This window comes from Pollicipes pollicipes, unplaced genomic scaffold (genome assembly GCF_011947565.3).
Source record: "Pollicipes pollicipes isolate AB1234 unplaced genomic scaffold, Ppol_2.1 Scaffold_5724;HRSCAF=6776_pilon_pilon_pilon, whole genome shotgun sequence".
Classification (NCBI taxonomy): Eukaryota; Metazoa; Arthropoda; class Thecostraca; order Pollicipedomorpha; family Pollicipedidae; genus Pollicipes; species Pollicipes pollicipes.
Window position 1 is genome coordinate 29,629,973 of NW_023596746.1, and position 24,302 is coordinate 29,654,274.

At 63.6% G+C, this 24,302-nt stretch overlaps 1 protein-coding gene across 2 annotated transcripts in view; it reads right to left on the bottom strand.

Moving 5' to 3' along the window:
* LOC119103392 (semaphorin-1A) overlaps positions 1 to 19,460 on the bottom strand; it is a 35,754-nt gene extending 16,294 nt beyond the window's left edge. For both annotated transcript variants that reach the window (XM_037226911.1, XM_037226910.1), the window contains exons 1-2: positions 19,296 to 19,460; positions 11,302 to 11,454 (exon numbers count right to left, since the gene is read on the bottom strand). In XM_037226911.1, the coding sequence (XP_037082806.1) occupies positions 11,302 to 11,410 (109 nt within the window). In that variant the 5' untranslated portion in view covers positions 11,411 to 11,454; positions 19,296 to 19,460. The remainder of the gene's footprint in view (positions 1 to 11,301; positions 11,455 to 19,295) is intronic.
* Positions 19,461 to 24,302: the final 4,842 nt, after the last annotated feature.

Sequence of the window (24,302 nt, forward strand, 5' to 3'; positions counted from 1 at the left end):
CCCGGACGGTCCGCGTCTCGCAGGACACGGCATGATGGCCGCCGGACTGCAGCGGTGTGTGGCCTGACGCCGGACAATGGCGCCAGCCGGCACAGACTGTCGGCCCGGCGGCGTCATTACGCGGCCGGCAGCGGACGGTCGGCGCGCCGTAACAGCCTTTTTGCCGGGCCTGTTTGCACGGGGTTCCCAGCGAGCGTGTACTGGCGACGGCCGGAAGTGGGCGGACAGGCGTCGGGCACGCCCTGCGCGGCGCGGGGCGGGGCGGGGCGGGGCCGGGCCGGGCCCGCAGGTCAGGACGGCAGCGGTGCCCGGCGCCTGGTCCGGCTCCGACGACCAGCAGCCGGCGGCGCTCGGCAATGAAGACGTATGGCGTCAGGCCAGCAGTCGTCGGCCGGACAGGTAACTGTGCCGCGGCCACCGTCCAGCCGCGGCTCTAAATCACCCCAGTGTGACAGGTCCAGCTGTACCGCAGTATGGGTGCGGCACGAGCCGCCGCCGGCCGTCAACGGGCCGCGGCCGACCGCAGACCGCCGGCCGGCCGGTCCATCCGACCGCCCCGGTGGCCGGCGCACCGGTCACCGCGCACAGTCGGGTCACGGGCAGCGGCCACCTGCAGGCCGCGGTGGGTCACGTGACGTCATCAGACCGAGCCCTGTTGCGCAGAAGCCACGGCGGCGGCGGCGGCGGAACGGCCGCCGGTGACCGACCTCTCCGAAGCGAAGCGTCCAGGAAGAGAAGAGGAAGAGAAGTGCCGAGGAGCTGAGCGCGAGCCATCGGCCGCCGCGCGAAGTCTGGCTCGACCTCGCCCAACGCGGAGAATGAGGAGCCAAAAGAGCGATGACCGCCAGGGCCACGCCGGGAGGCCGGTCGTGTCGACAGGCCTTGCCCTCTTGTTATCGTCCGGCGGGAGACACAACAAGCCCGCGGCCGGCCCGCTCATCCATCTCAATCGCGAGGCCCAGAGACAATACACCAAACGCCGGCAGAGACAAACAGGCGGGCAAAAACGCGCGGCGGGACGCCACGGCATACTGCTGACGGGCCTGAACCCTGGACAGGGCTGCGCAGGGCAGGACGGGCAGGGGGAGGGGCTGCGCAGGGCAGGACGGGCCGGGGGAGGGGCTCCGCAGGACAGGACGGGCGGGCACGTGGACAGGACGCCGCCGGGATGGATGGGGCTCGCCGACTCGCCGGCTGGCCCTGGTCGCACTTGGGATCCCGTGCGTTCATGGCGGGGCTTGCCTCCACGTCCGCTCGCGAGCGAGTCCGCTGCCCCGACAAAGCCTCGGTGAACTCAGACACAGCCAGCGCGGCTCGCCCGCTGTCAGACCCGTCAGCCGACGCAGTCCGGTGACGTCCAGGGGGCAGCTGTTGTCGGTGAGGACGCCGCGTGACGTTACAATGGGCCGTGTTGGGCAGTGAGGGGGGGGGGGGACAAACAGGAGGCTGGGAGAGCGGGCCGAGCCATGCCGACGTCGCCTCCGGAATGCCCGGCTCGAGAGCTGTGTGTCAGCAGTGAGACTGGGGACGGCGTGTGGGGACGCGCCCCCGGCACGCGCTCGCCGGAGACATCCCAGGAATGGTGGGCGGCGCGCAAACAGGAACCGGTCGCCGACGCTCCCCGCCGAATGTCTCCCCGGCAGGAAGCGAGGGCGCGAAACGCATCAGGCACCCGCCGGCGCGTCTCTTGGGAAATCTCAGAGCGTTTCGCCGAAATCGATAAACTGGCCCCAGCCGTCCAACACGGGCGATGTTCGGATAGTTCTGTTTAAATCGTACAAATGCCGGCTCCGATTTAGAGTAGATGCAGCTCCTTGTAATATGTTTTTACGCGCCTTCGCAAATCTACGGGCCGACGAACAGGGTTATTTGGGCAACAGTGGGCTGTGGTGGACACCGCCCGAGAGCTCTGGCTGAGGCTGTGTGTGAGGCCGACCGGCGCCACTCTCTGCGGGACCGTTCAACGCTGCCGCCGGCCTCCGATCGGCCCTAATGAGACGTCATTACGACACGGGCCGGGCATAGTTCGGGGCTGGGCCGGCCGGCCGGCGGCCGGTACGGCCCGCCCGACCTCAGGCCGGCGATCGGCCGGCGCCGGCTCAGGTCAGCCGCGGTACGTCAGGTGCGGCCTCAGGTCAGCTGCAGCGGACTCGGGTGTAGCCTGAGGTCAGCTGCAGGAGATTCGAGTGTGGCCCGAAGTTATCTTCAGCCACCCCTGGCGAAGTCTGGGATAAGTGTTCCGAACCAGCCTCCTCTCACCCGCGGCCCTGCTCGCGCGTCGGACAATCTGCTTCGCTCACACACAATCGCCATCACAGCGAATGTCCGCAGGCAGGTCGCACATCCCAAAGAGCAACGGGCTACTGTCCAGACAACGAACGCAACAGATGTGGTGTCACTGCCGGCCAGTACGCAGAACATTGAGTCATTTGAGATTAAAAAGGCGTCAATAGGTCCGACGGTCGGCCAAACAGTCCCGTCACTGAAGCAAACAAGCATCAATCCCCACGGCTCCATCAGCGGCGACGGCTCATTAGGCGGCACTTGTACACCCTCAGAGTTCACAGGGGTCTTGTTAATGCAGAATAGACTGGAGCCACAACCGGTTCCGATAAACAAGCCATGCGCAAAACCAGGCGCCTCTAAGCTAATACCTAGCAAAATGCTTACACCAAAGAACTTCGTCAACATTACAGCAGCCAGGCCATTTCAAGTTCAGACTAGCTGATGAATGACCGGGGATATTTGGCTCAGAACGACCGCGAGAAGCGCGAGAAGCGCGCGACCGACGGTTTTTCTGTCCAGCCACGTTATTGCCTATTATCGGGCGTCAAAACACCACAGCAGCGCTAACCAGCCCCGGCCGCCGCCACGATTTACGGCGCCAATTTCGTGCGAGAAAAAATAGCCCCTCCGCCCCCTGCGGCAAGTAAAACATGTCCCCGCCGCCCTCAGCTTGACGGCAGGGTGAGGCTCGCCGGGTGCCTCAGCGGCAACAACAGTGGTCCTTCATTCCATATATGCCGGCTACCATGACTCACCAGGCGGCGGAGAGGGGGGGGGGGAATAAAGACCACGTGCCCCCCCCCCCGTCCCCTCCCACGGGCAATTCACCGTGACGGGTACAACAAGGCAGCTGTCGGAGCGAGAGCCTGCAGCTGGACCCTGTCGCGGCCCGGCTGGGCCTCGTGGCTGACACGGTACACGGCTCCGAATGTCGCTGCTGCGGTGGACAGGACCGATAACACTAGGCGGTTTGATCGCGCTGCAACGGATGTCCATACGATGAGCTCCCGCTTTGAAATGGCGTGTCATTCGCTGTCACTTGTAGACCCGCATCAACAGAGTCACGTGGTCCTTTAATCTTCAGATCGGGTGGAGCGGACCATCTGCACCGCCGTGTCGGCCCAGTTTTCCGCTTGACAGGGGCATGGGGACAGAGTCGACTGGAAACAGACGACGCTTTTTACCAGACGCCGGACTGCGACGAGCGAATTGGTGGGGAAAGAAGAGGACAGACGGGGTCGAACGCTCCCGCCCCGAGTCAGGGGAAATACACCACAGGCTTGCGAACGGAAGGAGCCCGTGAACACCCGCTCCCCACTCCTCAGCGCGTCACCCCCCTTTCCCCATAACCCCCTCGAGCGCCCGTCGACCAGTTAACACAGCAGTGGGCCACATGTCACACACATGTTTACCAGTCTCTACCCGCCCCCTCCACATGACATGTACGAGTCCTACCAACAGCCAAAACCCCGCCCCTCCGTACCCCCATAGCGGCGGGGGTCGCCCACTTTCCCCCAAACACGGGTAGGACGCGCGTCCTTCTTTCTCCGGGCGCGGGCGTCGGGTCCAGCGCGCCTGTCCGGGCTGCCTCGCCCGGGGCGGGCAGCGACCGAAAAAGCGGCGAGCGCGGGGCGTCGGCCCGGGCCCACCTGCCCGGCAGCGGGGCGGGGCGGGCCCGATACAGCGGTCACGCCAGGCGCTGCCGGCCTGCACGACCTGCACCTCCTGGGGCTGACTCAGCGGCAGGGCGGCCGGACGGCTCGCACCGCACGCCAGTCAGCAGCCAGCCGCACGGACTCTGTGTGGGCAGCGCCCTGGGCGGCAGCGGCGGCGGCACGGGCGTGATGCGCAGGTGATCTGGACCGCGGCTGGAGCCGGCGGCCGAGCCACGCCGCAGAGGCAGGCCGGGCCCGACCTTCAGACGGTGCTGCTGAGTGAGCGAGAGGCTGCCGGTCCGCTGGCGGGTCGAGACGGCGTCCGTCTACGCTCCCAATCGTGTGCACGGTCACGGAGAGCGGCGCCGCGTCGGCGGAGTGGGCAGGCGCGCGCGGCACAGCATCCACACCGAGGAGCCGCTGCCACCTGGGCCACAGTGACACGCAAATTCGTCCCGAAGGCCCAACCTAATCGGACAAAGGCGACCGAGCGCAACCCGCCGCTGCTGCCGCCTGACAACAGCGGCTATCAGATCCCGCTGCGCACGACAGCGCTACACGACCTGTCTTTCCGCCGCTGCCGGCCACTCCTGCCCGCTGCACGCCCGCCGCAGCCAGCGCCGACCGCTGACCTTGGGCGCGCGCCGGGTCAGCGGCGGTCACGGCCGGGCCCGCGGCGCCGCCCGGGGCCGCCTCGGCGGCCGGCACGCCCCGGCCACCGCAGGCCCGGCCGCGCCGCGCCGCGCCGCGCCGCGCCGGGTCAAGGCGCAGGCCGACCCCGGCGCGGGGGCGCGGGAGACTCCCAGCGCGCTGTGTTCCAGCTGGCCGCGTCGCGAGGGAAGCGGCCGCGTGGGGACCTCCGTCCTGCTCGGCGGACGGATGCAGACCGAGTGCAAATGTGGTCCTGTCACGACAATGCTGAGAATTACCCAGGGCGAGATCAAGAGGCGACTCCTGGGCACGATGACTGCACTGGCAGTACATAGACCTGGCCGGGCTCAGCTGCACGGCGCGGTCGCTGCACCTCTGCGCCGGCTGCCGCGGTCCAGCCGCCGCGGCGGCCCGGCCAGGCGTCAGCGGGGCGGATCACAGCGGCACCTCCGCCGACCTGCGCCGTCTGCAGCGGCGGCCGCCGGCCAGACGGCACAGAGACCACCTGGCGCTGATGGCGGACCGCTGCCCCTGCATCGGCACACGTGATGAGCGGCGCCGGCGGGGGTCTGCACGGCACGGTCTGCACGGGCGGAGCTGCGGCCGGCCGTTCACCCGGGCCCGGGACGGCTCAGCCACAGGCGTCACGGGATCGAGCCGCGCTGGGCGCGATCTGAGCATGAAGGCACGAACACCGCTCGCTTGGCCAACACCGAGGCTTCTGTGCTGCCAGACTTGGCGCGGCACGTCACGTACACGACCCAGCAACGCCTCCCTCGACGACGGGGAACACAGGTCAACAGTGTGTTTTAGGCCCAGCACCCGGCAACGTCCGAGCCCACAGCGCGCCGGTCCGTCAGCGTGCCGGCAGCGCGGCGCAGGCCAAGCTGTCGTCCAGATAGCATCTCTGGCAGCGCTCGGCGTCGCGGCGCAACACCGTCGGACGGTAAGCGGCCTAGGACGGACGCACGCCCACATCAGCCCGCCGTGCTTCTGCGCGCCACCGAACCCGCACGCACGCACGCACACACACGCATGCAGCGAGACTCGTGGCGGCGACGTCCGGCGGCCGGCCGCGGCACATGGCGAGCATCGGCGCGATGCAATCTCGTCGGCACGACGGCACCACGGCCGTACATCATCCTGATGTCGCGCGCTGATACGCCACTGACTTGCAAAAAAACGTCAGCAAGTGCCCGAAGCCCACGGGAAGCGTGACATTCATATGGTAATCAGGCGCCGACGTCCAAAGCGGGACCTCGCGGGAGGTCTTAACCAGTCGACTGAAGACATTCAGACCGGCCAGTCACCTTCAGTCCGTGAATAGCCTGCCGTTCGTCCGGAAACGGCACCCGTGAACTCTTGGCCCGCGCCACGGAGGCGTGAGATCAACAGCGTCCCGACGGCGGACCAGACAATGATCGCAGCGAGCAGGCATGACGCCCGTGGCTGACGACACTCTACCCGGCATCGCTCTTCGCGGAAGATGCCGCGCTGTTCCGAGCCTCGTCGCGCCGGGGTTTTAGTGCGGTCGGCCGGCGGCGGAGCTGGGCCTCAGTCCGGTTCCCAGCCGTCGCCGAGCCTGCAGGGGCTCTGCCTGTGGCATCGAAGGGCGGGTTTCCCGTGGAGCGAGGTTCGGTGTTCGTGGCTAAGGCATGCTGCACCTGCAGCATTATCCCGCCGCTTTAGCGCTCATCTCTCACCTTAATCCCACAGCTGCAATGAAATGGTCTGAACGGACCAAAGGTGCTATGGCCCACTCCAACAACGGAAAATACTATCATCTGGGAACCTGGCACCCTGGGAAGTTCGGGTGACGCGTGCGACCTGTGGAGTCCGGCAAGTGGCGTCACGCGCCGGTTCGCGCGGCTCCAGTGACGCCGCTGCCTGTCTGACCCCCCTCCCCCCCTCCCACCCCGCTCACCTCTCCCGGCTCCCAGTGTACCACCTCTCGCCAGATCTCAGGGCTGGCACGGGGCCGGCGGCGGGACGTCGGCGTGTGTGGCGTCGGTGAGCAGCCCTCCCCGCTCGGGCGGAGGCGGCCCTCTGTCAGCGCGACGGCGAACACGGTCGGGGGCCGCCGCAGCCCTCGTCGGTGGCGCCAGCCGTAGTTTGTTCGGGAGGCGTTCCCTCCTTTTACGGCGCCATCAAATTTGCCTGAGCGGCGGCGGACACGCCAGCGGTGCAGACCGCGCAGCGCCCGGCGCTCGGCGCCGCAGCCATCGGCACCTCAGCCGCGATTAAAATTCTCCAGCTTGGCAAATCGCGTGCTTGATAACGCGCCGCACTCCTGGGCTGCGACCCCGCATGCCGCGGTGTACTCAGCAGCCAACTGTGGGCCTGGCGCTGCCCAGCCGCGACAAAGGCGACGACGCCACGTCTCGTTTGCGTCAGACGCGCCCCATCGCCATGGCGACGGTCGGGATCCTGTTCACGGTTCGTGTCTCCGGGCGTCAGCATTGTAGTGAGGAGTGTAATAATGCACATAGTGTACGGCGCGAGTATCTGAGAGGCAGGTTGAGCATCTGAGATCCGACCACGGCCGGGGCGGCTCCTGCACGTGCTTGGCTCGCCGGAGCGCCGTGGTTGCTCTGAGCTCCGGCCGCGCCGCACCGACGCCGGCTGCACTGGACGGGAAGCTGGGGACGCGCTGTCGGTCTGATGCGCTGGTGAGCAGCGTTTCCCTCGGGTACGGACGATAACCGCTCATCCCAGCCGCTCTGTCGATGGTCGTGTTTGCTGTTTCCGCAGCGATTCGGTTATGACTGTGAGCGACTCCACCTCCGCGGACCTCCTGCCGGCGGCTTCGCTGATGGAGCCCCGCCGGGACCAGCTGCAGAGGCGTCCGCGCAGTTCCAGCCCAAGCGCCGTGCGTCCGCCGTCGCCGCCGCTGCGGCGCCGAGCCTGCCTCGACGGGCTCGGCTCGGCCCGGCCCGGTCATGACCCGCTGCAGACCGGCCGCCGCCGGTGCTCGGGGTCAGCCGGGCGGTGCGGCGGTTCCGAGCGGCATCCGAGCCGGCCAGCCCCGCCTCGCCGCCTGCCGGGCGGGCCGGCCGCAGCCCAGTGCGTCATCACGCCGCGCCCGAGGGAAGCTGCAGACGAATGCGATGGCCGCAGAGGACCACAAAAAGACGCGGCGTACCGCAGCAAAAACGGGACACTGCCGCGGCCCCCGCCGGGGGCGCACAAAGCCGGCCCGTTATTGCGGCCGGCGGCAGCCGACGGCGTCGCCGGGAGACCCCGGTTAGCAGCGGGGCTCAGTGCCGGAGAGCGGGCGTCGTCGCAACAACTGATGCCGCCAGCGGGAGCTCACAGAGCGGGAGAAACCGGCGGAGCGGCCGGCGCAGCGCGCAGTCGCGGCCCCCGGCCCGCCGAACAACGCGCGCATTATATCCAACGGGCGTCATCAGCGCGAAACAACGGGGCGGGCCGTGCAGCGTCATCGTCCCAAATCAGCCGCACTCCTTCATCGCCGGCCGGTGTCCCCCCGCCCGCTCCTCCGCACAGGATCGGGGACGCAAAAACCGGCACGCGGCGGCCCCGGTGAGCCGGCCTACAGCTGCCGCCGCCCGTTCGGTGAGGCGCCGCGCGCATGCATGGCTCGCGGTCCGCTCGCGTCTGACTGGACCGGTTGCCCCGCTGACCGACGGCGCTTCTGGCCTGGGGGAAGGGGAGGAGGGCCGCCAGCTGCAGCCCCGTGTCGGCGGCACCCCGCGCCGGTTTGTCGCCGGCGCCCGTCCGTCCAAATTTAGCGGCGCTGATCCACGTGCCGTCGCCGCTGCAGGACCGCCGGCGAGCCGGTGCGCCGCGGGATGCTGCAGCACGCGGACTTCCTAGGAGCCAGGGCGGTCGGCAGGGACGGGCCGCCGCGCCCGACCGGTGCAGCCGGGGACGCCGGGTCTGTCTGCGCCCCCGGAGCGCGATCGAGCCGCCCCACGCGGCCCCACAGACGGCCGACCACCTGTCCCGGTTGGCCGTAACCGAACACGATATCGCGGCATCGACGCCGTCTGCAGCGGCGAAGCCCATCGGTTTTCCGGCCGATAACGGACGGCTGTTTCCATACAATCCGCGCCTGGTGGACACGCCGTCCAGTCGGCTTTTCCTCCTGGGCTCTTAAAAACCGAGCCCGGTGGGCCGGCGGCCGGTTCGGGCGCGCCAAATGCGGCCGTACCGAGGCCGCCCGGTGCCGAGTGGGCCGGAATCTGGCCCGGCGATGGGCGGGCGCAGCGGTGCGGGGGAGGGGGGGGGGGGGGGCAGCTCCGCCGGGACACCGCACCTCATCGGGTCCGGCTCGGGTAGCCCGCACACCGCACGGCAGGTGCGCAGAGCACCGCGCCTGATCTCGACAACGGGCAAGGGTGTCAGTTTCAAACGTGCGTCAATATTAATGTATGCAAATGGGTTGCAAGATTTTCGCACGCCGGACAAATAACCGCAGATTAAAGTCAGCTGCACTACAGCGCGGCAATCCCGCCGGCGGCCTCAGGTGTTGTGAACTCAGGGACAGATGCATGCCACATCACCAGGGCCGAGGTTTTATGGATTCGGATGCCGCCGAACAGAGCGCCGGACAGGGGGGTGGGGGCGGGGGCGGGGGCCCTTCCCACGTGATCGGGAACGTTACGACAATGCACCGGAGAGCTCGATCATGCTGAAGCGTGACAGCCGGACCGCGCCGAACCTCGACGGAATTCTGTAAATCTGCTCCGAGCGGTCGGCCGCGGTCACCGCCTCCGTCCCTCGCTGCGCGTCGCCAGGGGTCGGCACACAGGCCGCGGCGGCGGACAATGCCTCGCGGGGGACGGGCAGGGGGAGCGGGACGTCTGGATTAAAATGCCACGCCACTCACACGGCCGGATGGAATCCGGTGCGAGTTCCCACGGATTACGTTGACCGCGAGCGGCGCCCGTCGATGCGGTCCGCGCGACAAATGAGACCATCCGCCCCGGCCGCTCCGGAGCCGCCGCCGCAAGGTCCGCCGCAGCGGCCGCAGCACTGCCGCGGCGGTGGGCCGGCGGGCCCGCTCGACGCCGCTTCCCGCGATGCATTCGTCCGGACGTTATTGGTTTGACGCGCTACCATTCTGCCTAAGTTAGCTTCAGTCTGCCCTCTCATAATGGCAGAATAGAAATGAGATTTTCCTTCCAACAAGCTGCGGAATATTTATCGCAGCAGCCTGAAAGTCGAATTTCAGAACATGCAATTTCCCTGAACGGGCGCTCTGGTTTTAGATTCATAACAGAGTCGTACCAGACGGCACGATTCAAACGAATACGGTCGAGGAGGAAATTCAGCCGGGCTGATGTACGGTGAAAAACACGGCGATTCCCGCGCCCAATCATGCCAGTGCTTCTATGACCCCATACGACGCGCCGCACGCGAGCGGCGGCCGCGACAAACCGGTCCCGCCGCCTCCACCTCTCTCGGACGCATACGCCCGGCCCGGCCATCGCCCCCAGCGTGAGGAGCGTGAGGGTCAGCCCGGCCGGCCGCCCGCCGCCCCGGTGGCTCGCATCCAGCGGAGGTACGCCGCCGGGGCCGCGATGGCGGGTCCGATACGACGGCACGGGCGACCGGTATCGCCGGCCGGCCTGAGTCAACAGGCCGGCGCACAAAAACAGACCGGCCGCGCGCCGCCCCTGGACGCCGGCCGGTGCCCGGCGCTGGCAGAGCCGGTGGCCCGCGCCTGCCGTCGGTTGGGACCGGACTGATCGCGGCGCCGCCGGCAGACGCCACCCGTCGGCGAACGCCTCCAGACGCGTGGCGTTTCCCGCCTTCTGGCACGCAACCATCTCCGATTGTTATTGCGGCTCTTGGGCGGCCCGACTGCATATTCATCGCTCATGCAGGACCCTCACCACACGAGGACACGAGCATGGTCTGGACGTCTCTGGGCAGCCCCGGCCTTCAGGACACCGTAGCAGGCATATCTGCAGTTGCGGTCTCGCCAGCAGGCCGTGAAGCCGACGGGAGCCGCCAGCATCGCCGGCGATGTGACGCCACAGCCCAGGGTGGCCAATCACTGCCGAGGACGTGGGCGCGAGGGCTTCCGGCTCGCCCTCGGTGAGTGTCAGCGACAGTCCACGCTCCCAGGCGGCGGCTGGGGCGGCCACCGCTCGCGCTTGGCTGCGCCGCTGACTGCCCGGTGACACGGACGGGGTGACATTGTCTGGACCGTGCTGCGCTGACGCCAGGTGCTCAGGCTGCGATTAGCACGCCAACTGTAAGGTCGCGGACTCATAGGAGCGCCACAGATGACGACGATGCCGCCAGTGGTGCGTTGTTTAAAGGAAAACACGAAATGAGGTTTCAGGCGTCAACAGGTAAAGAGATCGACGTATCCTTGCACGTCAGATTAATGCGTAACAACAGAAACCAGTTAGATCGGTTGCAACATCAAAAGCAGAATAGCCTTCAGCTGGCCAACACGGCGCACGATCAGGGCACCTTGAGGAACAGCACTGGAAGTTGGGAGGAGATGAGCGCGGTAGGGCACCTTGAGGAACGGCACTGGAAGTTGGGAGGAGACGAGCGCGGTAGTTACCTCAATCCTCATGCTTCGTTCTACGTACGCGTCGATGAGGGGGGGGGGGGGGCAGTTGTGGGATCCGTTTGTAATGCCAGCGAGTAGTTGATACCTTACCCGATTCACCAGCAGTTCGCGTAGCCAAATGACGCGAGGGAAGCGTCACATGCAGGCACTCACCGAGTGGGATGTATCTCCGAGGCGTCAGATCTTCCTGCCAAAAGGCCCCCGCCACGGACAGGCAGGCCACCACGAGAACGGCGGTCAGCGCCGTCAGCGACACAGCCATGGTGAGAGGTCACTCGTGACGTCACGCAGCTACCAAGACATGCCCTGGAAACGGAACACAGGCACATGAGAGCGGATCGCCCAGTGAAGTGTGAACTGAGTGACACATTCACTCGCGAACAACAAATGTAATACGGGCTGATGCAGCTCATGTAGCGGCTCGGTACCCAACATCCCCGCTTCGGTGCAACACTCGCAGTTCTAAGTCAATGCATGGGAACAAAGCAGCACGCTCCCCCGCAGAGCACACACGCAAAGCGGGCAAGTGGCCTCTTCCCAGCCCCGGATGCAACAGCCCAATCGCGCAGCGCAACCCGCAGCACATCCGCCGGTTCGGCGAGGCCGCGGCCCCGGCCGGCTGGGCGTGCAGGAGCGGCCGGGCCCCCGCTCTCCGGCAACGCGCTCCATTGTCCCGACAGGCCCGCGCTAACTCGATTATCTCGGCCGGCGGCGGCGGCGGGCGGCGCGCCAGCGCGCTCGGCTGGGCCGGGTCGCGGTCCAGGCGCACACCGCCGCACGCCGCAGGTGCCACGTCCGTCTCCAGCGCGCCTGCAAGTGCACCGTCACACCCGCCGCCGAGTAATGGGGCCTGGCTGTGCGCTGGCGCGGCGGCGGCGGCGGCGGCGAACCGCCGGCGTGCCGCCTGCGCCCCGGGGTCTGGCCGATAAACCGCACGCCTGTCGCCCATTAGGCGCCGGCTGGGGTCGGTGCGCTCTGCCGGCCGGTCCGAGGACGCGAGGCGACTCCGCTCCTCGGTTGTGTGGGGGGCAGGGGGAGGAGGATGGAGCCCGGATCATCGGCGGGCCGGGCGGACCGTGCCCAGCCGCTGAGGCCGGAGAAGACGGCGACTCCCTGGGGGCCTGCTGGTCGGCTGAAACGGCACGGCAGCGGGAGACGTGGAGCTGACGAACGGCACGCCGACGCTGAGCTTGGCAAAGTGGGGAGGGGGCGGGGCGGGGGAGGCAGTAGTCAAACAATGAGAGTGCTGGTGACTGACCAGGAACAATGCCCTGCTGGCGGACGTGGCAGCAGACCATTTAATAAAGTCAAGGAACGACTTCAGGCCACTGCACGAATTTGTGCAGCCTTCAAACGAGTTGGTGCCCGAACACCACAACTCCTAGCGCCATTATAGCCGATAGCCGGCGCCTCCTCGCATCAAAATGGCTGGCTGATGCATCTCATAACCAGGCCGTCAGACACAAACACACGGACGCAGCCGACCGCCCTCCAAGACCCGTGCGCGCACCTGGCACTGGGTTTTTAGGCGGGCTGGCCGTGGCGAAAGGAGGGAGGGTGAGGGTCGATCGGAGATGGCCGGTGATTTTATGCCCTCCCTCCTCCGTAATCGCGCGGACGGGCCAGAAAAACAAGCGCCCGCACCAGGGGGGGGGGGGGGGGGGCGGCAGGGGCCGAGGCAGACCTGCCGGCCACCGCCGCCAGGCCGTCCGCCGGCCAGCAGCCGCCAGATCCCGCGCATGAGCGCTGATGACGTAGGCACGCCGCAGACCCGCTGCCGCAGGCTCGGTCGCGTCCACCATTGACCTGCCGGCCTTCCTGGCCCTGTGCAGACCTCTGGCCACGATGGAGCGGGCGCCAGAGGTGGGCGCCGGGTCGGGCCGGGCAGGGGCCGGACCGGGACCGGTCCCGCCGGCAGGCGACGCCGGCGTCCCCTGGCCGGCGCCGCACGGGGTCGGCGCCGGCCATCGCCGGACCAGCGCCGACCGGGGTGACACCGCGGCCGCGCTCTCCGGCCGCGCGTACCGCAGCAAGGCGCCACATGGCGCCTCGGGTCAGGCGGCGTCACGGCGCCGGCCCCGGCCGCACGGCCCAGATGCGGCAGCCGTGGACCCCGGACCCAGGACTCAGGCGTACCCAGGCAACTCAGCCGTAGAGCCTGGACTCCGGACCCAGGACCCAGTATTCAGGTGTACCCAGGTGTATCCAGGTGACCCAGTCGTGGAGCCTGGACCCTGGACCCCGGACCCTGGACCCAGGCGTAAGCCGAGCGCAGCTCTTCCTTTCCCATAGACGGCTGTGTAAACCTTTGAACCTCGTCCACTGGTCGGCGCGGGCTGGCTGGCGCCGGTGAACGAGCGCGTGATGTGTGCGGCGGTGAGCGCACGTCGCTGAAGAGGCCAACCTCTGGGCGGGAAACCCAGGGGACCGACGTGAAGCCGAGCTGACGGCGCCGGGGACTACAAGGACGCAATCCTTTAGAGATGTCTTTACGCTGCTGGGTGCCAGGGAGGGAGCACCTGGCATTGAAAACGTCTGTTCCCCTCGGACGACATCTCGGGAGGGCAGCTGGTGGGCAGCAGCGGAGAGGGGGGGGGGAAGCGGAAGGTCAGAGCCACAGCAGACCGGACAGGGATCGGGCGATATGGCGCGCTGGGTTGGGAGGAAGCGGTTGGAGGAACCTCTACCGGACACTGGCAGCAAGCCGTGGTGTGGTCTTTGTTCTGCCCTGTGTACATCTGACCTCGACCCCTACAGCGTCCCTCGACACGCAAACATACAGCCATGAGGCCCGAGGCCCGCGCACCAGAAAGGTGAGAGCAGCAAGTGGTAGACAGATGGTGGGGTTTCGAACGAATACAAATAATTACGGTGAGGATTCTTTTCGTACCTACTGTCCTTTTTTGGGAAAATCGAACACCATCGATTTCTTTATTGTTTTCATTTGTGTACGGAGTACCCATTGCTGTATACACATATATGCTGCTCGAGCTCTTTCATCTCAAGTACACAAAACTTAACAGTCAAACCGCTGAGAGTATCGGTGGGGGGGGGGGGGCAGTCGTCCTGTCCAGAATCCATTAACAACGGCGATCTGAGGCTGTCTTTCTCTGGAAAAATCCTCGCCATCTCAGATGGCCTATCACGATACCGGGGTCGCCGCCTTTTGGCTTCTCGGAAAGGGTCCCGGCGGAGACGCCGCTGAATGCAGAGCGAGCCGCTCCCATCGGCTCGACGGGCCCCGGAAACACCTCTCCGGCATGCTAAACACTCGCTACAGGGTCAACACGACGGCCGCAACAGCAGAGCGGCGGGCAACGTCGCACGCGCCGCTGTCAGCCGCTCTGACGCCGGGTCCGATGAAGCTCTCCCATGAGAGGCCTCGCATGCGACGACACACTGCAGCCAGGCCTGGGACGCGTCAGGTGGCAGGGGTTCCCCATTACTGGTCGGCCCACGTCGCCGCCAAGACGCGGCCGACAGTGACTGGCGGCCGCGTCCTGGCCGCTGCGTCCAGGCGGGTGATCGGTGCACGTAAACGCGGATCGTTCCGGACTGGAATACAGGCGGGCCATCCCCTGACTAGGCTGCAACAGACTGGACTGCAGTCGGGCCATCTCCTGACCAGACTGCCCCAGACTGGAATATGGCGTGCTATCCCCTGACCAGCCTGAAATGACGGTGTAAATGGAAACCACCGCTCCTAGCCCCGCCTCGACGGGCGTTCGCTCTCGCTCTGCGGCTGCGGTCACAGGATCAGCTTCAGCTGACTTCGACTCTGCGCTATCGCCGACAGGTCCTCTCCAGCGGCCGGGCCCGCCGCCGGTGACCCGCACCGCCCATTGTTGGCTTGAAGCCGACGGCTGCGCCCCTGTGCAGGACAGCGCGCCGCAGCTCCGCTGGCTGTCGCTGCCGGCCGCTCCCCGGCGGCGGGTCACATAATCCATCCTTCACTCGAGCCGTCGGTCGGACAAGCCCGCCCCCGAAATTTATGAGCGATCGCGCATTTCGTAACGCCCGTGAGGCGCCTGAGTCACCCGACTGGCGTCGATGATCAGTGACAGGGGCATTTCCGGGGCACGGACGGCGACGGGCGTGGGATGACCCCCGGCGGACAGCGCACAGGTCGCCGCTGAGTCACGGCAGGGGTCAGGCCAGTGACCCGACGCCGCGCCCCCGGTCCTCATCGTGAGAACGGACGACGCGGCACAAGCCGTGATTATCGCTCACTATAAATAACAAGCGGAAAGCGGGAAATGGGATCCCGCGTCGCATACGAACAGCGGTAAGGACTTGGCTTCGAGCACGGCATGCATCAAGAAAGGCCCACGCGGACAGCACCAAAGCTGTGCATCCCTTCATGCATCCAAAGAATTAAACAGAAGAGATAACATCTACCATCCTGGCGCTCCTCAGAAATTCCGCAGCCACAGTTACGTTGATGGGAAGGTGCCCTCCGGACGTAAACGGCCGGCAAATGTTCATCTGGGAGCCTGGCTGTAGCGCCGCCAGGGTTCACGTTGCCTAGCCATTACACGTAATCGTAAGTCTACAGCAGCCAGCTAATTAAAGACCGTAAAGAGACGCCGGCGGTCGCTTCAGTTCGTCCAGCGTGGACGCCGGCTGCAGAACGGGTCAATAGAGGCGTTGATTGCACGTCGAGGTAGGCCACATTGAGCCCTGTCGACAGTCCCTGTTTGCGGTCATTGTTTGAGCATCAGTCGGTCCATGTTGACGGTCAACATAGTCCACAGCGGTTGACGACGCGCCCCATTCAGCTGCCGCATCCCCGCCTCGCGGCTCGGCCGGCCCGTTACCGCCCGTCTGCGTCACGTGCTGCAAAAGCAACGGGCTCGCAGTTCACACAGCTTTCCGCGCCGCCACGCAGCCGGGTGACGGCGCAGCGGGACGCCCATGAGAAGCGGGTCAGGGCGGCCACTGCGGACCGGCCGGAGCCGGCCCGGTCCCGGCCAGCAGGGCCCGGACCGGGTCGCAGATCGCGTCACCCGCCAGGTCATCATCACCAGGCTGAAGAGCTCGACCCGGCACGGCAGCGGCCGGAGCCGTACGCGCGGTCACCGGCCGTGCCAGGCTCGGCAACACCCGAAGTGGCCGCCGTCAACACCGGCGCGCGAGCTGACGCCAGGGCTGCGACCGATGCGCGGCAGCGTCACCATCTCGACGACTGACGTGACGGAGGCGAGGAGTGATGTGACAGGTGCGTGGTGTGATGTGACGGACGTGACGGAGGCGAGGAGTGATGTGACGGGTGTGATGTGACGGACGTGACGGAGGCGAGGAGTGATGTGACGGGTGTGTGGTGTGATGTGACGGACGTGACGGAGGCGAGGAGTGATGTGCCGGGTGTGATGTGACGGACGTGACGGAGGCGAGGAGTGATGTGACGGGTGTGATGTGACGGGTGTGTGGTGTGATGTGACGGACGTGACGGAGGCGAGGAGTGATGTGACGGGTGTGATGTGACGGGTGTGTGGTGTGATGTGACGGACGTGACGGAGGCGAGGAGTGATGTGACGGGTGTGTGGTGTGATGTGACGGACGTGACGGAGGCGAGGAGCGATGTGACGGGTGTGTGGTGTGATGTGACGGACGTGACGGAGGCGAGGAGTGATGTGACGGGTGTGATGTGACGGACGTGACGGAGGCGAGGAGTGATGTGACGGGTGTGTGGTGTGATGTGACGGACGTGACGGAGGCGAGGAGTGATGTGACGGGTGTGATGTGACGGACGTGACGGAGGCGAGGAGTGATGTGACGGGAGTGATGTGACGGGTGTGTGGTGTGATGTGACGGACGTGACGGAGGCGAGGAGTGATGTGACGGGTGTGTGGTGTGATGTGACGGACGTGACGGGAGAATCGCGCGAGGGATGCCTCGACGGCCGCCGCCTGGTCAGTACACCACACGAGGCCAATCCGAGAACGAGAAAGAGCCAGCCGCTGGCACTGTATCGAGTACGGCTGAGGCCGCCGCCGCCGCCGCCACCTGCACTCCCGTCGCCGAGACAACCAGACACCGCCGCGCCGGTGATCCCCGCCCCGTCCTACGGGCGCCGGAGGGGGTCGGCGAAGGGGGCAGATGGTCGCGCGATGGCGGGGACCGCGCTGTTGTGTCCCGGCGAAGGGTGGCCGGGTCGGGTGCGGCGCCGGGACGGTGGGGAGACGGCGCCGGCCTGGCCGCCTCTGAACGCTGCTATCGTGCGGGAGCCGAAGCCGGACGACGGTGCCACGACGGAACCATTGTCACTGGCGGGACAGCAGACGCAATCTGGAGGCGAAGTCTAGTAACACTTTGCTTGCGACATAAAAACTGCCTACTGATATCAAAGGCAGCATGGACGCTAGGTGCGAGCTGAAAGTGAAGACGCAATATAACCCAGGTGACAATTGTACACGGTGTCACACAAATTTGTTCTCAGTCTGCTATTGGATTTTGAGGGCGCGTCAACGACGATGGCTATTTGTGCTTAACTTTTGCCCAATCGTGGTGCTGAGCATTCTGTTTATTCCCGCTAGGATAGTAGGCGGAAACAACGGACAGAGTCACAAAGCACTCCTCGGAGCCTCCACGCAACGAACGTCGCCAATGTACCTGCCGTGAGCACACAAACCATCCGCGTCCCTTGTCTCGGCTGCTGTCGTGTCTCGACATCGGACAGTCCACAGTCTCTCTCCCCATGTCTTCACCAGCGACCGGCCCACCCCGCCTATCGACCCCGGCTGTCTGAGAGAGGCGCCGCGTGTCCGGTGGGACGAGGTTCGCGACGTCCCGTGGGAGGACACGAGGCCTATCGAGGCATCGCCAGCCCGCAACGACGCCCGCGTGGGGGGAGTGAAGGGGGGGGGGACCGCGACACGACCCCCCTCGACGAGCCGCGACGCCCGGCCAGAGAGGTCTGGTGCGGGGCGCGGCCCGTGCAGGTCCGCTTCCACCACGGTCCCCCGCCGTCGGTGACGCGCTGCTGCTCGCCAGCTGTGGCCACCAACTGCTCCGGCCCACATACTGCCGAGCGTGCGGCCGGAAATGAACGGACCATATACAGCACAGCTGCGTTTGGCGCTGCCTCAAGACCGTGCAGCCAGTATAATGTGCAGGGCCGTACGGTTTTGAACACTGGCAGCTTCCGGGAAAATGTGATCGGTGAAAGGCACGCATAAGCGGATTGAAAGCTTTAACGCAAAGAGCCGGCGCCCCAGAAAAGCTCTCCGGCGCAGCGCAGGCCCTCGGGGCAGCTTTGGAGCGGCCGCAGAATCACCGCAAACTTAATCAAGTTAATCACCCCATCAGGTCCGGTAATTGTCCCGTCCTTGAGACTGCAGGCTGCAGGCTTCACGTGATGTGCGTAGGTGTGCGTGCTGCGGTCGGGTAAGTAAGTGATGTCGTGCCGCCTGCTAGTGCACGGACCTGCACCAGGGGACGCGATTAACGCAGTGGGTGATGGAGGAGGGGACAGGTCCGAGTGGGTGCCGGAGGAGGGGACTGGTCGGAGTGGATGCCGGAGGAGGGGACAGGTCGGAGTGGGTGCCGGAGGAGGGGACAGGTCGCAGTGGGTGCCGGAGGAGGGGACAGGTCGGAGTGGGTGCCGGAGGAGGGGACAGGTCGGAGTAGGTGCCGGAGGAGGGGGCAGGTCGGAGTGGGTGCCGGAGGAGGGGACTGGTCGGAGTGGGTGTCGGGGGAGGGGACAGGTCGGAGTGGGTGCCGGAGGAGGGGACAGGTCGGAGTGGGTGCCGGAGGAGGGGACTGGTTTCAGCTACGACATCTTAGTCGTCACAACCTATAAGCTCGTCAGACTGTTCCAAACCGAGCACTCGCTTCGGCATTACGTCCAAACAGGCTCGAAATGCGGCGCACGTTGTCGTGACAGCGTTCAAACAACGGCTGTAGCTGCCACATTCACGGATCACAAAGGCGACGAAAACTTTGTACTGATATGATGTACAGGTCACAGCCAGGCAAATGTTAAAACTTAACCTGTCGAGCTCCTTAATATGTCAAGACCATCCACAGCCCAGCACCCGTTGAGAACTGTGTCCACGTCGGTGCTCCGGACCCGCCGCGCTGCTCCGACCGCGGCCATCCCCAGTCGAGCCCAACGGCTCTCGCACGGAGTCCATATCAAGACTTACCTCTCCAAACAATTCCGAGAGCAGCGGCCTCCTTCGCTATCGCGCCGGGAAGGCCGGCGTTTGCGCAACACAATTCTGCTGCGCGCAACACCTGCGCACCACACACCAGCGCGATACGCTGACAGCGAGCAGTCCTATCGCACGTGCGAGGGCCCAGACAGCTCACCGAGCGCCACGAAACTACCGGGCGGCGTCGGCCGCCGGCCGGCCGGCCGCCCGTACGCCGGTTGTAACCGCTGATTGGCTAGTGGGCCGACCACGTGACCACGACGGCGTCTGGCCCCGGGCGTTGTTGGGCCCGCCTGTCCGGCTGGGCCTGGCGCGGCCTGCGCACAGGTGAAAAGGGTGGGCAAGGAGGGGTGTTGGGGGAGGGGGAGCCGCTGTCGACGAGTGCGTGCCTAGCGCGCGGCCGGAGCGCGTGAACGTGCGCTGGCCTTGAACAAGCTGAGCGCATGCAGCCCGGCCAGAGGGCTGGGCAGGAGGTAGTGATGTGGCGGCAGCTTGGGACTAATTGCACCCTATGTGAAACAAAAAGGCCAGGCGCGCGGCACGGGCCCGCCACGAAGGTCAGAGGAACTTGGCATCGGTGCCAATTGGGGTAACATCACATGTTTGAAAAGCTGACGTTTCGAGTTCAGTATAAATGTCGTGTGTCGGCTAGGTATGCGTGCTCAAAGGTCACTGATTGATCCACACACGAGGAACGGACTCAGATTATGGTGAGTGATGACTAAAGTAAATCACTCAAGAGCCCTTTAGTGGCAAATGACTAAGCGCAGCTGTGCCCTTCGTGCGCATGGACACGCACAGTGCCGGCGATGGCCGTTCCCGTCCGATGGGTCTTAAAATCTTAACTGGGACGAGCATCCCGCGTCCCAATTGGCCCCGATCCTCACTTGCGATTAAATTGCCTGAATAATGGGGCTAACCGCCCTTCCTTGACACGTCTTCCGAACTCAACGGTCGCGGCGGGCTGTTGGCGGACGTTACTGGGCTGTTCTCAGCACGGAGCCTGTACTTACCCGCAGTCATCGGCGCGCCTTCCAGTCAGTTCACTGCGTAAGGTGCGAGCGACCGGCACCGAGGTGGATGGGGCGAGGCAGCTCCAGGCCACGACCAGGCGCGATACACGGCTGCGGTGCGCTAATGCAGCGCCAAGTGGCGGCCCTGTGATCGTTACTGCCTTGAACACCTGGCAGGTCAAGATCGAGCGCGCCGCTAACGCGTAATGAAGTCGTGAGCTGTGGCGGCCTGTTATCAAGTCATTCTGCGCAGCACCCCGATTTGAGCTGCTCTCGCGCGACGTGCTTTCACTGCAGGAACGCGCACGCTTATAACGGGCTAGAGCCGAGGTGATTTGATCGCGTGGAGAGCGTTTTGTGAAACAAGCTGTGTCATTGGAATGTCTACTGGTGTGATATCTGTCCACTAGGCGGGAAAGATTTTGCAGGGCCGCCGGTTTAGCGGGGCGGATGCGGGGGAAGGGCAGTGGGAGCCATTCTCTGCCCCGCCCTGGGACTTGCGTGCGGACCCCAGCGGTGGAAAGCGCTGTCTGGAAAAATTTGTCTGAGCCACAAGACAGATTTTGCGAGAGATTTAGTGAGCTGCCGCAAACAAATGACGACAACAGTGCATGCAATCTAATTGTGTTCATATCATGGCATTTAAACAAAAATTCAGTGTTAAGAAGACGCATTGATCTTACTCCTTTACGAGCAGAAGATTGAAGTTCCAATGACCAGGTGCCAATGACCAAATTTTTCAGTCCAAACAAATCACAAAAGTCAGAAATATTGCCTCTTGCATGCCTTGTCGGCGGCCGTGAGCCTGTGGAAAAACACGCTACCATGACTTTGCCGACGTGTGTAATATACATGTATATATATATATATATATATATATATATATATATATATATATTGGGAAAGCAGGCGATGCCTTTCTCATATTGAATTAACCACATATCGTTCTTCGGTGGGTTTAATCCCGTTCTGCGGCCCTTCCTCAAAATTCCAGTTGAGGGCAGCAAATTTAGCAGCGGTGGAGCTCCGCCGCACCTTGAGAGGCCCCCATCCTATTGAAAGATCCTGAATGTTTAATTATCTCCACCTTGGCGGAATATCAAGCCCGCTCTAGCTTCCTGGAAGGCTTCCTCCCCCCCCCCCCTCTCTTTCCGTGCTATCGCGGCGTTTCTTCGGAGTCCGTGGCGTCGTTGGTCTGTACAAACCGTGAAACAAGACAGCGCTGTCTCTTTCTACGCATCATCGCCGGTATTGCTCTGGTCGTAAGCTTCACCTAAGCCCCCCCCCCCCCCCCCGGCCGGAAACGAGCACACAATCCCGTCCCGCCGCCGGCCGTCCATCCTCGGCCGTCTCTGCCGCTTTACTGTCGCCTCCTTTGACAGCGCGGTGGCGGACGGGCTCGTGTCTGCCCGGCCGTGCTCGGCTGATCCGGCGGCGGGGCGGAGCGGCAGGCGCGGGTCACGTGAGTCAGCCCCCCCCCCCCCCCTCCGGGACAGGTGAGGAGGCGGACCGGCCGTCTGACTCACCTGCGGAGCGGCGCCTGGTCAGGCAGGCGGCCCGCAGCAGGCAGCTCGGCCCAGCGACTGGGCGAGGCGGCCATAGCCCTGCACGAGCCGCCCTGGCAGCCCGTGCAGGGCTCGTGGGATCGCCGGTCAGACTCGTCACTGTCGCCAGGTTTACATGGACGGAGCCACGCCTTAAACGTGCCGAGTAAAAAAAGATAGTCCAATCCGCCTAAAAGCTTCTGGAGTCAGGGACTCAAGGCCCTACCTACATCGGTGGTGTTTACGCCAATGTGCTTGTGTAAGGGGGGGGGGGGGGGTGAGGCTGGGAGCCTTGTGCTTATGTTTGCATTGTGTCTGTCGCAGTTGACTGGACTTTTTGGGCCGTAACAATGGTGTTTAAGGTGCTTAGAGCAGTGGAAATATTGCGAGAGCCATATGATTGCTTACGAATGCAGCCTGCGTCGGTTAGCGCTTCTACCGATGCTTCTATTTCAACATGAAAAGTAAGCGTTGTTAAGCTGTGCTATGGCGCCCAAAGTTCACCTTGGTCTCGCACCCAGTATAATCATCAGTAAGATTTCGATGACTCTGAAACAGCTGTCTACCTTTGAAAAGTGAGTATTACCGTCTCCTGATTTCATTGGAACATGTTACCGCAGACAACAGCGTTTGATATCGCTTTCTGTTCGTCAAGTTTCTTCTTTTACCTCAGCATTTTAATGTTGAAGCAAAAGCCTCTACAAGTCGCCCATCCCTGAAACCTCAAAACCACGCGCAATTTAATTGCGTGCCCGGCCCACGACAGGCTGACATCGTTACATATTTCAAACGCACCCACCCTCTCCGTGCATAAGAAGTGCATGCGCCGCTAAAAAGCATCAAACAACTGTCTGCCTCAAGTGAGATACCACATCTTTCCATTTGCACCCCTTCAGGGGATCAGGAGCTGGGTGATGTCTAGTCGCATCTCTCACAGAGAGCTGGCTGCCAGCACAAAACCCGGTGCGCGAGCCAGCGGCACGACGGCGCGTCGATTGTTCTCGAGGCCGGACAGCGTTTGGCTGTTTGGGCTCGGTCATTTGGGCTCGGTCATGTGCATGGGGATAGGAAGTGCGTTCGGGATGACGCTCATGACCTCTGTCTGACCTTGGCGGGCTTGTTACAGACTTGGAACAGGTCTGTGGTTTGGTAAATTTTAATGACATTTAGGAATCACCTTACCTGCTATTGGTTGTGCTTCGTGGCACGATAGTGCGCGATGTTGAGCACCAATAGATCAGAAGACAATGCAATCACCAGATCAAATGGGGAAAAGCCGCGTATCACAGGACTGAGAATTTTACTATTGCATCGTTATGAGTCATCGTTTCTTATGAAAAACAACCTGTTCGCTGGCATCTGCGAGCCGGTTAATAATTAACAAAATCGCAAGAAGGGATGCTTATGTGATGTGTAAACTGGTTTATTGTCTTTTTTCGTTCGGCGTCTGTGCGTTTTATTTGTCCAAGTCATGGTTTTCCACCCACGCCATCCTTCATATTATCTCGTCTATTATGTAGACCAAGTTTTCTTTCGAGGACGATATGTGTTGTTTGTTTGCGGTCACGGGCGGCGCAGCAGGGGAATCGGGGAGGGGGGCTGAGGAGCCGGTTACCCCCTGCCGGCAGGCAGGGAGCGAGCGTATGCTTACCTTTCCCCAAAACAAAAATGGGGAGGTGCTTTTTCCACAACTAAAGGAATTGTACCTATACGTAGAGCATTAAAGCTCAGATAGAGGAGGACCTATAACTGAACTTAGTTATTAAACGGGCTCAAAAAACCTTCTGCTAAATCAAGAGACCCATTTGCTGTGTCCTGAGTTTATTGAATAAGGTAGACAGTGCTCTAAATCAGGATGTCCAATTTTGTATTAAGGAGCCCCTTTGCTGGCTCGGAAAGCCTTGTTTGGCTTGATTTGGAGGCCTATCTGGAATCCTTAGAGACCTGCTCTGTTTAATAAACTGCCCTCTTATCATGTGATGTTCTTCCTGAACAGGAGGCCCTTTACACCAGCGAGACTGCAGATAGTGAGGGAGCCCATTTTATTTTGATCGTCGACGCTTATTTACCTGGATATGATGTACGTAGCAGTTTAAAATAGGAGAGCACAGTCCCTCGATGTCCCTTCTCCTTGCCTATGACCCTGCGCAGAAGGCCCCCTGTAAAGAGGTTCAATTTTGTTCAGGAGGTTCCCTGGAAAATATTGCCCCCCTCCCCAACTCAAAACCCATGACGCCGCCCCTACTTACGCCTCCCTCAAGATGAATTTTTTTGAAAGACGTTTTAACTGGGTTTACGTTTTCACCACAGACACTGTGTCTTAGTCGGCGTTGTTAAATTATTCTTGTTGGCTCGTGATGTTGGGGACGTGTACTCTATTTGAGAGAGAGAGAGAGAGAGAGTGGGCGAGAGAGAGAGAGGAGAGAGAGAGAGAGGGAGAG